A 15,674-nucleotide genomic window follows, 5' to 3' on the forward strand; every position below is an offset into this window, starting at 1 on the left:
AGAGAGAGAGAGAGAGAGAGAGAGAGAGAGAGATACAGAGATTGTACAAGCTGACTGGCTGATGTAAAAATGGGAGGGGGTTGGATTGACCAATTGTGCAAGAGATGAGCAGAGTGACGGGGAGATGGCAACAAAGAGACAGAGATTTTTTAAATTCCTGCCCTCACTCTCCTGTCTCCTCTCTGCTTTATTTTTTTATTAAATGTGTAAAGAGAACAAGAAAAGCTCAAACTGCCAAATTGTTGATGCTTCTTATGAGAGAGCCAGTGTGACAAACAGAAAAGGGAACCTGGTCCATCACTCTTTCTCTCCTCCGCACACACACAGAGTATAGGTGCCGGGTAAGTGACAGGAGGAACAATAGAGGAAAATGACCGAAGCCTGCTGAGAACTCTAATAATTTATGGCTGGAGGGAGTGACAGATATGGAGCTCAGCTTAAAAGGACAGACGCAATGGCTGATGGAGTGGTGTGAAAAAAGGGAGACTTAATTAATTGAGAAAGTAAATGGGTGTTTAAGGTTCAAGTTCCTCTCAAGGATGAATATACTGCGTTTTTTAATGTGTGTGTCTATCATTTAGAGCCGGGAGGTAAAGAGGTAACACTGTTCGGACAGGAGAACTGTGATGTGTGTATGGACAACGAAGGCATGAGCTCCTTGCGAGTGTGTGTTGTGCTCCTGCGTGCATGCGCATGGGGGTGGAGACCGAACCATCTTCCCAGGATTTTGCTGCGGGAGCACCATGTTGCCATGGAGACTGCATCCAGTGCAGCAGAACACGCAGATGGCTGCTCTCGCTCTCTCTCTCCCGCTCTCCTCCTCTGAAACAGTCCGGTTTGCTTCTCATCCCTGACCAGCAAATCATAAAAGCTGGTCTTTGTGCAGGTTTAGAAAACCCTCCAGGTACAGACAAGCTTTTGACTCAGCATGCAGGCAGCTATTTTCTGACAGAGAAAAGGCTTATTCATCTCTTGTGTGTTCAAGAAACTGCAAGATTCTTCACCAAACGAGGATCATCTAATATATTTAAACATACTGTATTTATATGACACACCAACTGTGTCATTACATGTGCATTTGGTGAAAAAGCTCTACTTTATATGAGGCACATTGACTTTTGATGTGCAGACCAATCATCATGTGCTTCTTCATTGCAGCCTATGTAAAGAGCACAAGGTCTGCATTTAAATGCAGACTGCATGGACAATATTATTACGTGACAGCCGCAGCATGAAGGTGACGTAAACACACTGTGGTTTAATCAATATCTCTACACTGGTGGTCCTGTTGACCATTTCTCAGCATACTGTTCTCACATGAACTGTCTTCCAGGTAGACTTAAACTCATGCAGGATATTTAGAAAATCAATATGCAGCGAGTCAAAGTGACTCCAGGTTCATTTTGGTTAACCTCTGCTTAACTTTCTATGCATTCATGTTTGTGTTTATTTAGCGCCTTTAAAGCTGTCCTTAACCTTAATCTTTTCTTTGCAGCACAAACTCAGCAGGAAGTCACACTTATCATTTTGTCAATTTAGCAAGCTGCCTGGAACCCAAAAATGGCACAGCGATGAAAAAACATACAATTATTTAGCAATATTCACTTAGAATGTTATTATGAAACAGTTTATAGTTGTTGATTATAGTTGTCGTTGAATATACAACTCCAGAGTTAGGGAGCGCATCATAGTGAACATTTAGCTCAGTGATTTGACAACATTCAGGAGCAGGATTTGAGCGTTAGCTGCATGCCACGGCATTCATACTTTAATCTGTGTGACCTGACGTGTGAAACTGGTAGGAAAATAGTCTTGTATAATAAAGTTTAAATGTTCTTTGACAAATAAAAAATCATATACAACAGAGTACATCTTAACTATGATGGTTTATTTCTTTCAAGGAAGTCTACTTAAGTTGATTGTCATAGTGAAATTAGTGGAAAACAGTGTGGATCTAGGAGGAGGGGAGTTAATATTAAAATGTCTGTTGTGCTTTGGGAACATGGTCAACAGTAATATGGGGTAATCAGCAGGTAAATGGCTAAAAATATAAAAACAACTCGTATGGTCTTTCAGCTGTCCTCATGTTCAGAGACCTTAGCTAACTTCTGCTCTAATGTAAAAGGCTTTAACATCATGCCACCAGTGGCAGGAACAGTATGCTCTCTGCCCCAAAATCTCCTCTCAGAAAGCTTTCATTAGCTGTACCGCTTATGAGAGCGGACTAACTGGAAGATCATGTCTTAGATGGATTTCGGGCTTAACCCTCGTGAATGTGGTCAGATGGGTTTTAGTTGTGGGAGAGTAGGTGAGGTGTGTGGGGGAGGCAGTATAAACTGGTGTTAGTAGACTTTTTATGTATGATTTAAGCCAGGGTCGTGCCAAAAAAAAGAGGATGGATATTAGATATTAGAGGATAGTTTCATATTCCGCTCGATTTACTGGGGTCACACTTTTTAGCTATTAGCTTGTTTTTTTGGGGGGGGGGATTCACGGCACTGAAAAGGTGGTGTAATACTGCACAGAAAGGATTTAGCCTACAAAATAAAAGTGTATTAAATATAGACTTATAAATATTTAAAAACAGAATATTAGAACCAAAGTGAAGCAATTACAGTATAATTATGGGACAAAATTGTATCGCCGTAACACAAAATGAATAATGGATGGGGAATTGTGTTTTTGTGTTCACTGAACTTGAATTTGACGTGTAAAATCTCTGAACTACACCTATGGGTCTTGGAGTTTCGGTGCCAGGCTCAGTCCAGGAGCTGACTGTGCAACAAGCTGCTGTCTTACTAAATCAGACACTGATCGCAGCCACAAACTCAATGAAAACCACAGTGCACCTTTGCCCAACCCCGATTTCCTCACTAAGTCAGGCCCTGGGGCTTTCTTTTGTTGTCCATGACAAAATGCACACTGACAGTTACACACATCTTCCTGCTTATTGTTGAGCTCCTACCTTAAGCTTGAAGCTCAACCAAACCAACCACAGATGATAACATTCACATATTATGGTCTGACCCCTGTAAACCCAATGAGGCGACTGAAGGGAGCTGAGAGAGACATGCAAAGCACAGACTGAGCCTCCCATCTCGCTACCTGCTATATGCTGTGATTGACAGAAAGGGAACCTGGCTTTGGTGTCATAAAAGCAGCGAAATAATAAAATTGGATGGATATTGACAGGATCAACATCCATTCACCTCGCTGGCATCGACGTGACATTTAGCCAGCTAATCAATGCGCCTTGCGCTGCTGCAGCTCCCTGACGTTAAAGCCCAGCTCATCAGTGTAGACAGAAAACAGCATGCATCCTAATCAGAGCGACTACAGCTGGAGCAGGAGGGACATTAATATCAGCCTGAGCTATTTTAAGATGACTGGGGAAAATAAGGAGTTTTATGTTACCTTGATGACACTAAACCATGTAATTTTGAGAGTTATGAAAGGCATTTTGCATCAGTGGCTCCAAGCCTTTTTCCTGAAGGGACCCCTTCTTTATCACTGAGTAAAGACACCTGACCGAGTGACATATTTGTTGCCTATTTCATATAATATTCAGTGCATAACACTAACAGTACAGAAGAACTGATCAACTGTACAATTAAGCAAAATAGTGAGGCCACAACTGCAGGATATTTGTGTCAAATGAGCCATTTGGATTCATTCTCAGAAGATTATTTTGAGTTTATATCTAAAATAATGTTCTGAACTTTAAAAATAACAACTGGACGACCGCTGGTGTGGGTTGGGACCCTCAGGTTGGGAACCAGTACTTTTACACGATCGGGGTCAAACAATAGACACAAAAATACAGGTTTGTACATCTTTACTGTGCACTTACCCTTCCATTTTACTCTGAACAGGTCACTGATGAAGCTCAGCAGATAAGTGTCCTAGATTCTCCAGATGCTCCTCGTCTTTCCTGCGCAGGACACAGCTGGGATTAGCAGACAGATCTGCACACCTGAAAGCATCTGAAACAAAGAAAATCAGCACACATTTAGAGCAGTGCAATGAATACAAAGGGATTAAACTGCTTTGTTTTTCCTCTTTACAACAGATTCATTGCATCTCGTTCTTCTTGGATTGTGCAGAGGGACCATGAGCAACAGCTATGTCACATGCCTTCTTCTACAAATTGCATTACTTCAGCTCAAACTGAATAACTTGTGACTTCACTAACAAACGGGCTACTTACATGTTGTAGAGGGCCAGTTATTATTAATCGTGGCTCCGAGCTGGATGGAAAAGCAAGAAGTTCGGAAAATGCAAATCAGAAACCAACTAATCTCTGTTGAATTGCGCCATCTAGTGGCTGACCGCGGACAAAGTCACCCACAGCATCCTAACATTTTACTGGATGGAACTGCAGGGACACGTACCCTGCCATGCCACGCAGGTTAGATGTAGCGCTATGATCTCACCTTTTGCTCGTCTTTGATATGGAAACGAGGAGACGCGCATCCTCAGTGAAGCCAAATGTGAAAGCGGAAACGAGAAAAACACTTTGGACCCGAGGTTAACCAAGAAATGACACGTTCATAATGTCTTTACAGTGTCCGAGACGCACACTGAGGAGCGTCTCGCGTTGTATGTGCTGATAAGGACAGGTTCTGTGTGCGTAAAAGCTCACGATGGCGAGGGCGAACATGGTGTGCAAATATCCAATACGACGCACAAGTGGAGACAATGTTGCGCGTGGACCCATCATCTATCGTCACCGATTATCGTTAAGGGACCTCGTGGCGCAACGGTAGCGCGTCTGACTCCAGATCAGAAGGTTGCGTGTTCAAATCACGTCGGGGTCAATTCTTTGGCTTCGTGCGTTTATGGTTTAAATAAATGTCATACTGTCAGGAAGCCAAGAAAAAATAAATAACTGTTCTCAACCAACAACGTGAAGTGCTCCATCATACAGTGACACAAATCATGCATAAGTGGAAATGTGGCATCTGCTACTCTTAATTTTATAGGGTTAGTTAAGATGTACAAAGACAAAATGTTAGATTTTTCCTGAAATTCCACACCACTCATCAACCTCATTCCATTACAGGTGTCTCATTTTTTCCACACTCAGTCAAAATGCATCAATGTTGAGTTCAAATGAAGAGCCAGCACTTTCTGCCACAGCGCAGTCACAGCTTCAGCATTTATATTCTCAGAAGTGACAGAAGTGCATCACAGACAGCGCACACTTGAATGGAGTTAAAAGAGAGTCAGCTGAAAACTCAAAATGTGATTTCAAAAGCGACTTTGGAAACACACCTCGGTGCATCACGAGTGGACCCTTTTCACCGTTTCCCCTTCCAAGCTCAAATCTGATTACAACACTTGTAAACAGTCGAATGCCCACAGCTGCCATGGTGGATTAAGTTTACAGCGCAAGCAGCCAGCACAGTGTCACACAGTGTGATCGTCTGTCATGATACCAAAGAGCAGGGAAGTGAATTCCAGCAGGCCTCTTCTCTTACCAAGACAACTACAGTGCTTCATGCTTTTAGACTCATAAGTACATGTAATTAAAACATGAAAATACATTACTTGGGGCAAGTTTGATTCAACTGACAATATATTTCACAGCTGATCTGTTACTATGCACACTTGAGACAATGTGAATGTACCTTTTTGGTCCAGGTGCCAGTTCCCACATTAAGAAAAATCCAGGATTGTCATTGTGCAGGCTTTCCTTTCCTCTGTAAGGCCTACTGACATTAGTTCTTGCTCCTGGCTTCCTCACTCTTCTCACATGCTCCCCTCTGCTCTCTGCTTAAATGCTTCCTCACAACACAACTTGCAAGTCTCCCTCCCTCTCTCTCAGTCTGACTCGGTCTAAGTTTCCCCCCCACCTCACCTCCTTTCTCTTCTCTCTTTATGCCTGTTTCTCATCTTTCACTGGGACACACAAACTCTGGATGCACGGTTGATCAGCACAGCCCCGATGAGAGACAGCAGGTCACCTCAAGTCCTCAGGAGTTGACTCACATGAGATGGTCCTCCTCCTCTATCACAATGGCCTGATTGTACTCTGGAGTTCTCATTTTACATCAAGCAGGTCAGTCGCTGCTGACGTAGCGCTCCGCTGCAAGTATCAGACTTATCTCAAGGCCACAATTGCACACGAGCTTCAACACTTATAGCTTAGGGAAAAGACCAAATTTTCATTGCCACAAAGTAGTCCAATTCCATTAAAAAACTGCCCATATTTTCCCCAAATTCCCTCTTTTACATCACTCACTGTGCACGTTGATTTAAAATGCCTGGCGACCAAAAATGTCGCCATTGAGCGCTCGCCAGTGGGAGGGTTGGATGTGGGAGGACAACAGAACAGTCAGAAAGGAGCCTGAATTGAGCATTTTGTTCAAGAGAGTATTATTACACTGTGAGAGCTCAAACGAAACGGCTGTAAACAAACCCTGTTGCCAGAGTAACACAGCTGAATGTCTCTTTCTTCCCTTTCTGTCCAAAATCTCTGCTGCTGCTGAGCGGAGACGTCAGGGTGGCACAGTGGTGGGAGGACGGATCGCCTGGAAGCCAAAGTAGGGCTGGCAAAACTCAGCGTGGGTTCACCAACAGTAATGTGTCCTATTTATGCAGTCTTGTCACAGTCTTGGAGTTTGAAATTTAAATGAAAATACTGCACTTACCGATCCGGTTGCATTTGTCTTTGTGGCTGTCTAATTGTACACATCTTAAAAGTCTTACAGTTGAAAGGCGAACCTCAACAACAGCCTTCCAGCTGCACTGACGGAGAGAAGAAATAATAGATGAAGTGAAAGGCAAGTACTGGATACTGAGCAGGCATCACTAAGGAGACATTTGTGCCAGACACATTTTCAAGGACGTCATGAAAAGGAGATGTTTTGACCTGAGGAGCAATAAATAAATGCTGCTGAGTGCACGATCCATGTACAAGTAAAATTAAAAAAGGTAGGATGTCACCCTTTATTGCATACAAAAAGACAGAAGAGAAAGAAAGGTGTTAGGATTTTTGAACGTGGTTTGGCGTCCACAACGTCAAAACCTTCACAGTTCAAAGCAAGTCCTCATTTGCCTTGGTTCCACCTTAACAGTACAAAAAAAAAAAGACAAACACATTCTATCAATTTAAAACGCACAAAAAAATGACAAAGCTTTGTCTCTGTCTCTAAATAACATTTTTAATCAAGTATTCGATCCTTTGAAGTTTGGCTCTTCCACATTACCAGGCTTACTCCTGCCTCCAATGCGTCTGAAGAAGGATATGAACCCGGAGGTGCTCACTTGCCCATCTACATGATTCTCCACCTTTCTGCCAAGTCCTGCTCCTTTTTCTCCCATATGTTCTATCCTTGAGCCAGAGGAGTAGGAACTTTGAGATATGCTTCTCTGGAACAAGTCCCCCAGCCGGAAGCCCGGAGACTGTCTGGTTTCATCCATGGAAACCGACCTGAGGACTGGACCCTGCGACACAGCTCTCTGACTGGGGCACTCAGGAAGAGACGCAGAACCCCCAGACGGCGATGTTAGACTGTCCCGGTTGGAGGAATCGGGGAGCTGATTCCCTTCTTCACTCTCCCAGACTGCATCATCCAGGTCATCTCCGCCAGATCTTAGTAATAGTCTACATGGGTGTGCTTGTCTGTTTCGCTGGAGGGGGGTTCTCTGTGGGCGAGTAAAAGGGCTTACGATAGTCCACGGCGAGCCCACATCCCCATTGTTGGCAAAGAAGAAGTCTCTGGTTCTAGGCCGAGGGGTACTCGGGGTAGCTGGAGTGTCTTGTGCTCTGTCCGACCTCTGAGGAGTGCCTGAAACTCTGTCTCCATCGAGGCTGCTTCTGCTGTTTTGGTAGCGCAGCACCTTCCGAGTTACCTCGCGCATCTTCTCGGCTTCCTCTTTGTTTTCCAGTAGCTCGTCCTTTTCCTGCAGTTTGGGTTGCTTCTTCTCAGGCCTCTCTTGTCTAGTACGAGGTGGTGTCTCAGTTTCCTCTTCTGATGGAACAGTCTGCGAACTGCGCTCAGAGGGGGATCCTTTGATCGGGGGCAGCATGTTCTTCCTGCATCTGGCTAACCCCTCTGGAACAGTGGTGAGAAAGCTGTGTAAAACCGACTCCAAGCTGGAGCAGTCCTGATCAGGTTCAGGTCCTGGGCAAGACACAGTGGAGCGGCGTTTGGATGCAATGCGCACACTCTCTTTCCGCTTGCGCCTCTGCTCTGCTGCTTCTCGCTCTTGGTTCTCCTACAGCCGTGTACAGGGAAAATATATTCAAATAAGATGCAACCAAGTGCAAATTATTGACAGAATACCCCTTAAATACAAAACCACATTATTATCCTTTCTATTCTTACCTGTACAGCTGTGTCAAACCGCTTGCAAAATGAATGAAAGATGGAGCAGCACTCCTCCAGTTTGAAGGTGGCTGGGTCTTCACAGAAGTACTCAGCCACAGCGTCACTCAGGGCATTGAGCTCCTGGAGGGAGGACTCCACATCAGCCAGCTTGGCCTCAGCCCTCTGAGAAACAGGATAAAAGAGTATGAAGAAGAGGGATCCAAACTGCACAAAGCTTTTAGAAGTTTATCTTGGTGCTTTTGCACATTTAAGGTGAAACGACAAGCGGCAAACTTTACCATGAGAAATGTCTCCATTTGTTGTAAGAGGCCGGGCTGCCTGCTGCTGTACAGTTTCACTTCCTTGATCTTCTTGACTTCTTTCTCAAAGTCTGTGATGACCTCGTCTTTGCAAATTCTGTTTGTGAGCAACATTTACACATTGACATGACATTTTCCAGGCAAAAACTGTGCATCTCACCAACCAGATTCAGTGTCACATCGAAACAGATGTGACAACATTTGAAGCTACAGTTAGTGAACAAACCAAACCAGGTTAAGTTAAATAACCAACCAGACTGTCAGTGTACTAATGACAACCACCTTGATGCCATTCCAATGTGTTCAAGCTGGCTGGGAAAAGTCAGCAACTGCGCATCGATGTCCTCTGCTTGCTGTGGATAAAGATAAAGGAGGGACAGCAAAAGTTAGTTATAATTAGTGAATAAAGAGATGGCAGGGGGTTTCATGGTTTCACAAATATCTTCTTCTGTGAGCATCTGTCCACCCCAGCGCTCCCCCTCACCTTGGCAACATAGTGCATGAGGTTCATGCCAGGCTTGTTGGCCTTGGTGTCGGCCAGCTTGAGCAGAGAGGCCATCCTGAAGCCAATGGCATTGGCACTGTAACCGCCCTGAATAATAAATGATTTGAATGGAATATGGCATGATAAATGCTAAGTAAGCACAAAGGGGGGCTTACATACATCAGATATGATACATTAATGTAGTCAATCAAAACAAAATTCTTAAAGAATACCAACAGCGTTCATGTAATTCCCAGCTTTTAATACCAGCCGAATGACTGAGTGGAGGTCATCGCAGTCCAACAGCTCTGAGGGGACAGAAGAAGAAAAAGAGATGGCGACAACTAACCTTAATATAAAGGTCAAATGAGAAATGGCTGGGTGGTGTAAAAGAGATCGAAGTTGGGACTGTGTGTAAAACGTTACCATTAGCTCCTTTGGTCATGACAGCAACAGAGTTCTTCACGTCCTCCATAAGAGGAAAGAATTCCTCCCTCAGCACCATCATTTTCAGGCGCTCCTCATAGCTGAAGGCAGGACGCATCAACAAAACTGTTAATTACTGCATCAGCTTAGTCCACAGATATCTGGGTACGGTACCAAATCTTCAAAGTGAACGACAAATCACCAAAAATAATCTTGCAAATTTCCTCAACAAATGCATGTTTTGCTTTGTTGTACGGGTGGTTGAATTCTAAAAATGATACAGCTAATGCAAGATAATACATGTACACAAATACCATACCACGCTTTATTCACTGTTTTGGCCATCTTGCCTCCATCAGGCTGGTTCACAGCATGGTGTGCTGGAGAAGGGTGGTGTTTTAATTTTAAAGAAATAGTTGAGTTACCAAATAAAAACACTCCAGACTCACCCTGGCACTTTGACCAGCTGCACCATGAACTGGTCAGCCTCAGGCAGCACAGAGAGGTTCCCACTGAATGACAGCAGGTGCTTCACCTGTGCAATGACACGTTTATCATCATTCCCTCTTATACATATTACACGATTACACTGGAGAGAAAAGGGAAGTGGAGTTCTCGAGCATCAGGTAATGTCAGGGAAGTAGCGTGATTGACCAGTAAGAAGCATTTTCCATAAAAAGTACACAGCATACTCTTTCAAAATGATAAATTTAATGTCATTACCTCAGTGTCCTCTGGCAGCAGTTTACAAAGCTCTTTTAGTTTGCCTGTTCCAAATCTGAGCCAGTTCCCTTGACAAATGTCCTGCACCATTTCTGTCACTGGCCTGCAGAGGGAGACAAAAGACAGCGGTCACTAAAAAAAAAAAATAAAATAAAACACTGCCTGACATCCTGCCATAATCAGCATGACTTATCAAACACGATTCGTTCTGCTGTCATACAGTTGTTTCTTACTTATTCATTTTAAAAACAGTCTGAAAAACAAATTACAGCAGCTTCAAACTTGCTTGAGGCATTTTATCCATTCCAGTCAGTATAATGCTTGTCTTTATTCTTCCTACAAGTCCCATTCAAAAGAAGTTGAGACGCTGTGTAAAACTTGCACCACAGTGCAACTTGTGAACAAGCAGTGTTTACCAGAGCCAGCTTACAAAGTGTTCCTGAGCTCTTCGAGAAATAACCTTTATACAATCATGTGTTCACAAAGTGGTGAACCTCGCTCCATCCTCACTTGTGAACGGCTGAGCCTTTCCAGGATGCCCCTTTCAGGATACTATCACCTGTTTCAATGAACCAGTTTACCTGTGGAATGATCCAAACAGGTGTTTCTGGAGAATTCCACAACTTTGCCAGTCTTTAGTTGTTCATCTTCCAACTTGTTTGAAACATGTTAGATTTCAATTTACTTTCCTTCTACTGTCCTTTTGAAAGTAAAATTGTTTCCACCTTTCGTGCAGCCTGAAGAATACACAAATACATCACACTCGACAGACACATACATCAATCCAACAACATACATCCACTCCCAGCACGTTCATCTTTGCATGCACAAACACCCAAACTCAGGCACATTACAGTCTGGATGTTCTATTCAGTTTTGTGATGGCAGAGGGGACAAAACTCCTGCTGAACTTCACTTTCTTCCATGCCAGCGACCTGTAACGGCGACCAGATGGGAGGAGTATTAAGTGTGGGTTGAGGGGGTGACTGGGGTCAAGTACTGTGGTGTGTGCTCAGTGTGCAGTGGCTGTGATGTTGAGATCTGGGAGGCTTGGGGTTGGGAGGCCAATGATCTTGGCAAACTTGCATGTCATTTGTGTGGGGGTTGACAGCAAAGTAATGTGATGCCAGCAACATGCTGGCGTCAAATTTTGAGTTTTCACATTTTCTTTTATTTATGTTTTACACAGTGTCCTAACTTTTTTGGAGTCAGGGTCGTATTTTATGTTGCTGTTGCATGGCATTGCTTATTTGAGAAAGCCTTCAAGGTGTTGTCCCCTTTAGCAGATTTAAGATTAGAGAGGTAGCTGCCAAACAGCATGGCAGTCGCAAAGTCAAAACCTGAAGACATGCAGCAAGGTGCTCCAAAATGCAATGTGGTCATCGACTCCACAGAAGAGGGGGGTGGTTTGTGTAAGTATGAAGTTGCTATATCATTCTGTTGTGTTAGGCCACCAATGACAGCACCATCACCTCTCTCTACAGCCTGAGGTATTCAGACAAACTTGAACGCCTCATGAGACATTCAGGGAACACGTCACACTTTACATGAAACAACATCCAGCAGAGACCAAAAGGCCTTCAAATAGCACCGTTGTCACCAGTACACAGAGGCTGACGCTGTCTGAATTTGACTAACAGGCTAAACTGGGCAACCTTAACAGCACTTGGCTGTTGATCCACATTGAGAGTGCATTTGACATTCAAAGAGAGCTGAGTGAACCTTGGACTGAGAGTGACGTCATCTTGATAAGGTTCAGACACTCCAGTGCAGAGTACCATAGGTTAAAATGTCTGCTAAACATGGAACTACCTAAAATGTTTAGGCAATTTAATTATACTTTGTTACTTTGTGGTATTACAGTTTGGATGTCCAAAACACCCCTAACTTTTCAAAATCATTCTTATTTTTACAGTTTACTCATTAAAATCTCTCCAAACAGAGCCCTGTTATTGCCCAGCTGCCAAAATCCTGATGAGAGAAGTTGATCAAATTGTGGATGCACTCACAGCAGTTTAGCTTTAGGCGCTGCAACGAGTGATTTGTGGACTTGTTTTGCCTGAGGTTTTGGCCTCTCAGGCTGTATATAGTCCAACCCACATTATCTACCAAGAGTGTTGGAGCTGTATGCAGCCTGAGAGGAAGACTGCATACATTTATCCACAACTATTCTTCTCTTAAAATGAAGCTATATTTGAGCACAATGTTTTTTTGAGGTAAAAATGGAAATGCATTATTTGTTATTTATCAAGTATTAAATCTCTAAATGGGATTACTGTAGGACGTTCATAAAACCACGATTTACACAGCCCAGGCCTACAACCCTTGAATACAACACAAACTGCAAGTCATGATCAAGCCTAAAATCACCCGTTACTGTTAGATGACAGCAATTCACAGCATCTCTCTGTATTTTCCACACCCAAAATCATTAACACCAACTGATGTGCTTTCAGTAACTTGGCATAATGTAATAATATTCAGAGGTTATTGACCTTTTGTATTCATTGGGGCAGCTACCATTGCCTGTACAAAACAAGAACAAACTGGACAGGGTTGTTAAACTACAGTAGGTGGCAAGATAACTGAGGAACCAGTGCGCTGTATTACTTTGATGACAGACCATAACACCACGTATTTAGCTCACAAGATCCTAAGAGATCCACTACACCCTGAACTGAAGATGCACTTCAATCTTCAGGGTGACACAGAGGACAAAAAGAGGCATCATACACTTTGTCCCACACAGCATTCAGCCTGGCATTTTTTTGAACTTGCACTTGATGTCCTCTATCGATTTCGCAAAATGTGTGTTTTTATGTTATATTATGTGCTGTCATGCATGGTTGTTAATTTTATTTTTAAAATATTCTTTCACCCTCTCTGTGCAAAGTAAAATGATGTTTAAACAGGCATTTCCATTTATTTGAATATGGTCCGCTGAGATAAAGAGCCTGCTCGTTGGCCAATGGTTGGTCAAGAGAGTAAAGATCTGAATTTCTGACTCTTTGACATGAAGTAGTTCTCCTCACTGGGTTTCCATCTGTAACTCCAATGTCTCTTTTTTCACCGAATCACACATAATTGTCTTTTTTAGACACTCTTACCTCTTGAAATGCCTCAGGAAGATCCCAATATTCATGCTCTTTTTAGAGTCAAGGATTGTGACCTGACGAGAAAATGAACAAAAATGAATACCAGTCAGAAAAAAAGCTTCACTTCTGTGCAGCCACATTCAGATGGCACACATCAATATCCAACATTATCATTCACATTATCTCTGAGGAAGCAAAAACACACCCAAACACGGTTTTACTTCAGCAAGTTCCTCACTGGTGGCACGATTACTGTGGAACTTTTAAAAAGCAGTTCCTATTCGTGTGTTCATTACTTCCCTAACGTGCACTCTGTGTGATTTCATGCAGGCCTAAAATCGTAGGCTGGTCTGCATCAGTTACAGGAAATCAACCTTTGTTATATCAAACAAAATTTCACATACAGTAAGGCCTGAGTGCAACCTCTAGCTATGTACCTGAGGCTCCTGTGGAAAGAGGTCCACACCATCAGAGTTCTTCAGACCCATGACCCTTGAATGGCGAAACGAGGCCCGTTTGTCAACGTGACTGAACAACTCCTCCATGCTCCGGATGTCGAGCACGAGGTCCCTCTGAGGCCGTTTAGACGTCCAGACGTTCAGTTTGCCCAGGACACGCTGGCTGGGGATGGTGTCCCAATTCAGCTTTTTCATGGATCGTCGCTGGTTATTACGGGAGCCAAAAGGCGAGGAAGGAAGAGGAGGTGGAGGGGGAGGAGGAGGTGGTGGTGGTGGAGGTGGCGGTGCAGTAGTAACACACATGATGGGAGGCACAGGAGAAGATGACTGGAGATCTGAATCTTCCTGAGCATCCGTGGAACAAGGAGGAGAAGAGTTTGGAGAGGAACAGTTGGGAGGAGAAGCAGATTTTAAAATCAGCACTCCCTCCATCTGTAATCTCTCAAATCCAGAAGATGATTGGAGGAAGTATCCCACTGAAACAGAAAAAAAGAGTTTTGAGTGACCTGTGAAATTGCATACATAAAGGCAGACACTGTAGTTTGTCAGTTGGCACCATCACTTCTTTATGCACAGAGAGACATTTTCATTATTGTATGAACTTCTGCTTCTCTTCCTTGGACTATATAAAATCCAAACATAATGTCCTTCCCCTTAACACGAAACATCATTAAGAAAATCTCGCTTTTTAATGCTTCCTTCTTCACAGCAAAGATTAATGCCTCAAACAACTTGAATTTAACCTTATATTACTTATTAGATCCCTCTGGTGTATTCGGCATAGCTGACATCCATCAAGCAAATACTGACACGTGAACTTTACTTTTAAATGTGGTTCTACACAGCATTTGCTGCAGACATCCGCTGCTTACAATCGAAGGTGGGAGCTGCGGAAAATAACAAGCGTACTAAGTGGATTTTAATGTGATTACATTTCAATATACCTTATTTGGTGGGATACTCGTACGCCGAATACAAACGGCGACAAACGAGACTCCAAAGGTGATGTTAAAATATGTCTGTGCACTTTCAAAATAAATACGACAGATGAGGCATCCTTAATTTGATATTTTTTTAACCGAGTTTCGCCGCAAGCTCTTCTTTAAATGTCCCTAATTTAACCAATCATCTGCCCATTGCAACAGACATTACCGCGGCGTTTTAACATAATTTGAACCGTCAACGAAGCATCACTTCAAATGAATTTTACTCACCGTGTTTTACAACGAAGCTGTCAAATAAAATCCCACTCGGACGTGGCCTCGTGCTCCTGCAGACTGCTCCTGTCTGTCTCTCAAACAGCGGTCACAGGTGCAGGGCGCGCCTCCACCAATCAAAACAAAGTCAGCTTCAGGTACGGGAACGCCCTTTTGGGAGGAGGCGAGGAAAAAGGTGGGTGAGCGTTTCCGTTTGCTGATCCGGAGTTAAACCGCTTCGAATATAAAATGATGTATGATTAATATATAAATGTAAGATTTGTATTATGTAGTATAACCTCTGTCGGATTGCTTAGGGTGAAGACATTTACTGTGGTTGCCTGATTCTAGTTCAAAACGTCAAAAAAAAAAAAAAAAAAAAGGCAGATAAAGCTGAGCAAAGTATTACATGAGTAACATTACCATGTGATTTATTGCTGTTGAAAAGTTGTTTCATGTTTCTAAGTGTGCAATTTTTTACAACACAGCTGTGCTCTGAATTAAATACATTTAAACTGGTGTGTGAAAACGTGCTGGTCCTTAGGCATCAGAGGTGATTGAGAAATGTTGGGTTCCAGCTGTCTCAATAATAATAATTAGAGAAGTATTTTATTACATAAGGGAAATTTGAGAGGTGATGGCTGATCAAGATTCTTC

At 43.1% G+C, this 15,674-nt stretch overlaps 1 protein-coding gene and 1 non-coding gene across 2 annotated transcripts; one reads left to right on the forward strand and one right to left on the reverse strand.

The window, feature by feature from the left end:
* The first annotated feature begins 4,745 nt into the window (after nt 1-4,745).
* On the forward strand, nt 4,746-4,817 carry trnaw-cca (transfer RNA tryptophan (anticodon CCA)). The gene has a single exon. It is a non-coding gene; the product is annotated as a tRNA-Trp (tRNA).
* A 2,138-nt stretch (nt 4,818-6,955) lies between these two features.
* Nucleotides 6,956-15,180, reverse strand: fhdc3 (FH2 domain containing 3). The gene is made up of 12 exons (XM_070982700.1): nt 15,036-15,180; nt 13,801-14,297; nt 13,376-13,437; nt 10,269-10,371; nt 9,995-10,080; nt 9,546-9,646; nt 9,357-9,427; nt 9,120-9,227; nt 8,918-8,988; nt 8,615-8,732; nt 8,334-8,498; nt 6,956-8,223 (listed from the first exon to the last, which is right to left on the reverse strand). The coding sequence occupies exons 2-12, from the start codon at nt 14,251-14,253 to the stop codon at nt 7,171-7,173; spliced, it is 2,391 nt and encodes a 796-aa protein (XP_070838801.1). The 5' UTR covers nt 14,254-14,297; nt 15,036-15,180; the 3' UTR covers nt 6,956-7,170.
* Between the last annotated feature and the right edge of the window lie 494 nt (nt 15,181-15,674).

This window comes from Chaetodon trifascialis, chromosome 16, assembly GCF_039877785.1.
Source record: "Chaetodon trifascialis isolate fChaTrf1 chromosome 16, fChaTrf1.hap1, whole genome shotgun sequence".
Classification (NCBI taxonomy): domain Eukaryota; kingdom Metazoa; phylum Chordata; class Actinopteri; order Chaetodontiformes; family Chaetodontidae; genus Chaetodon; species Chaetodon trifascialis.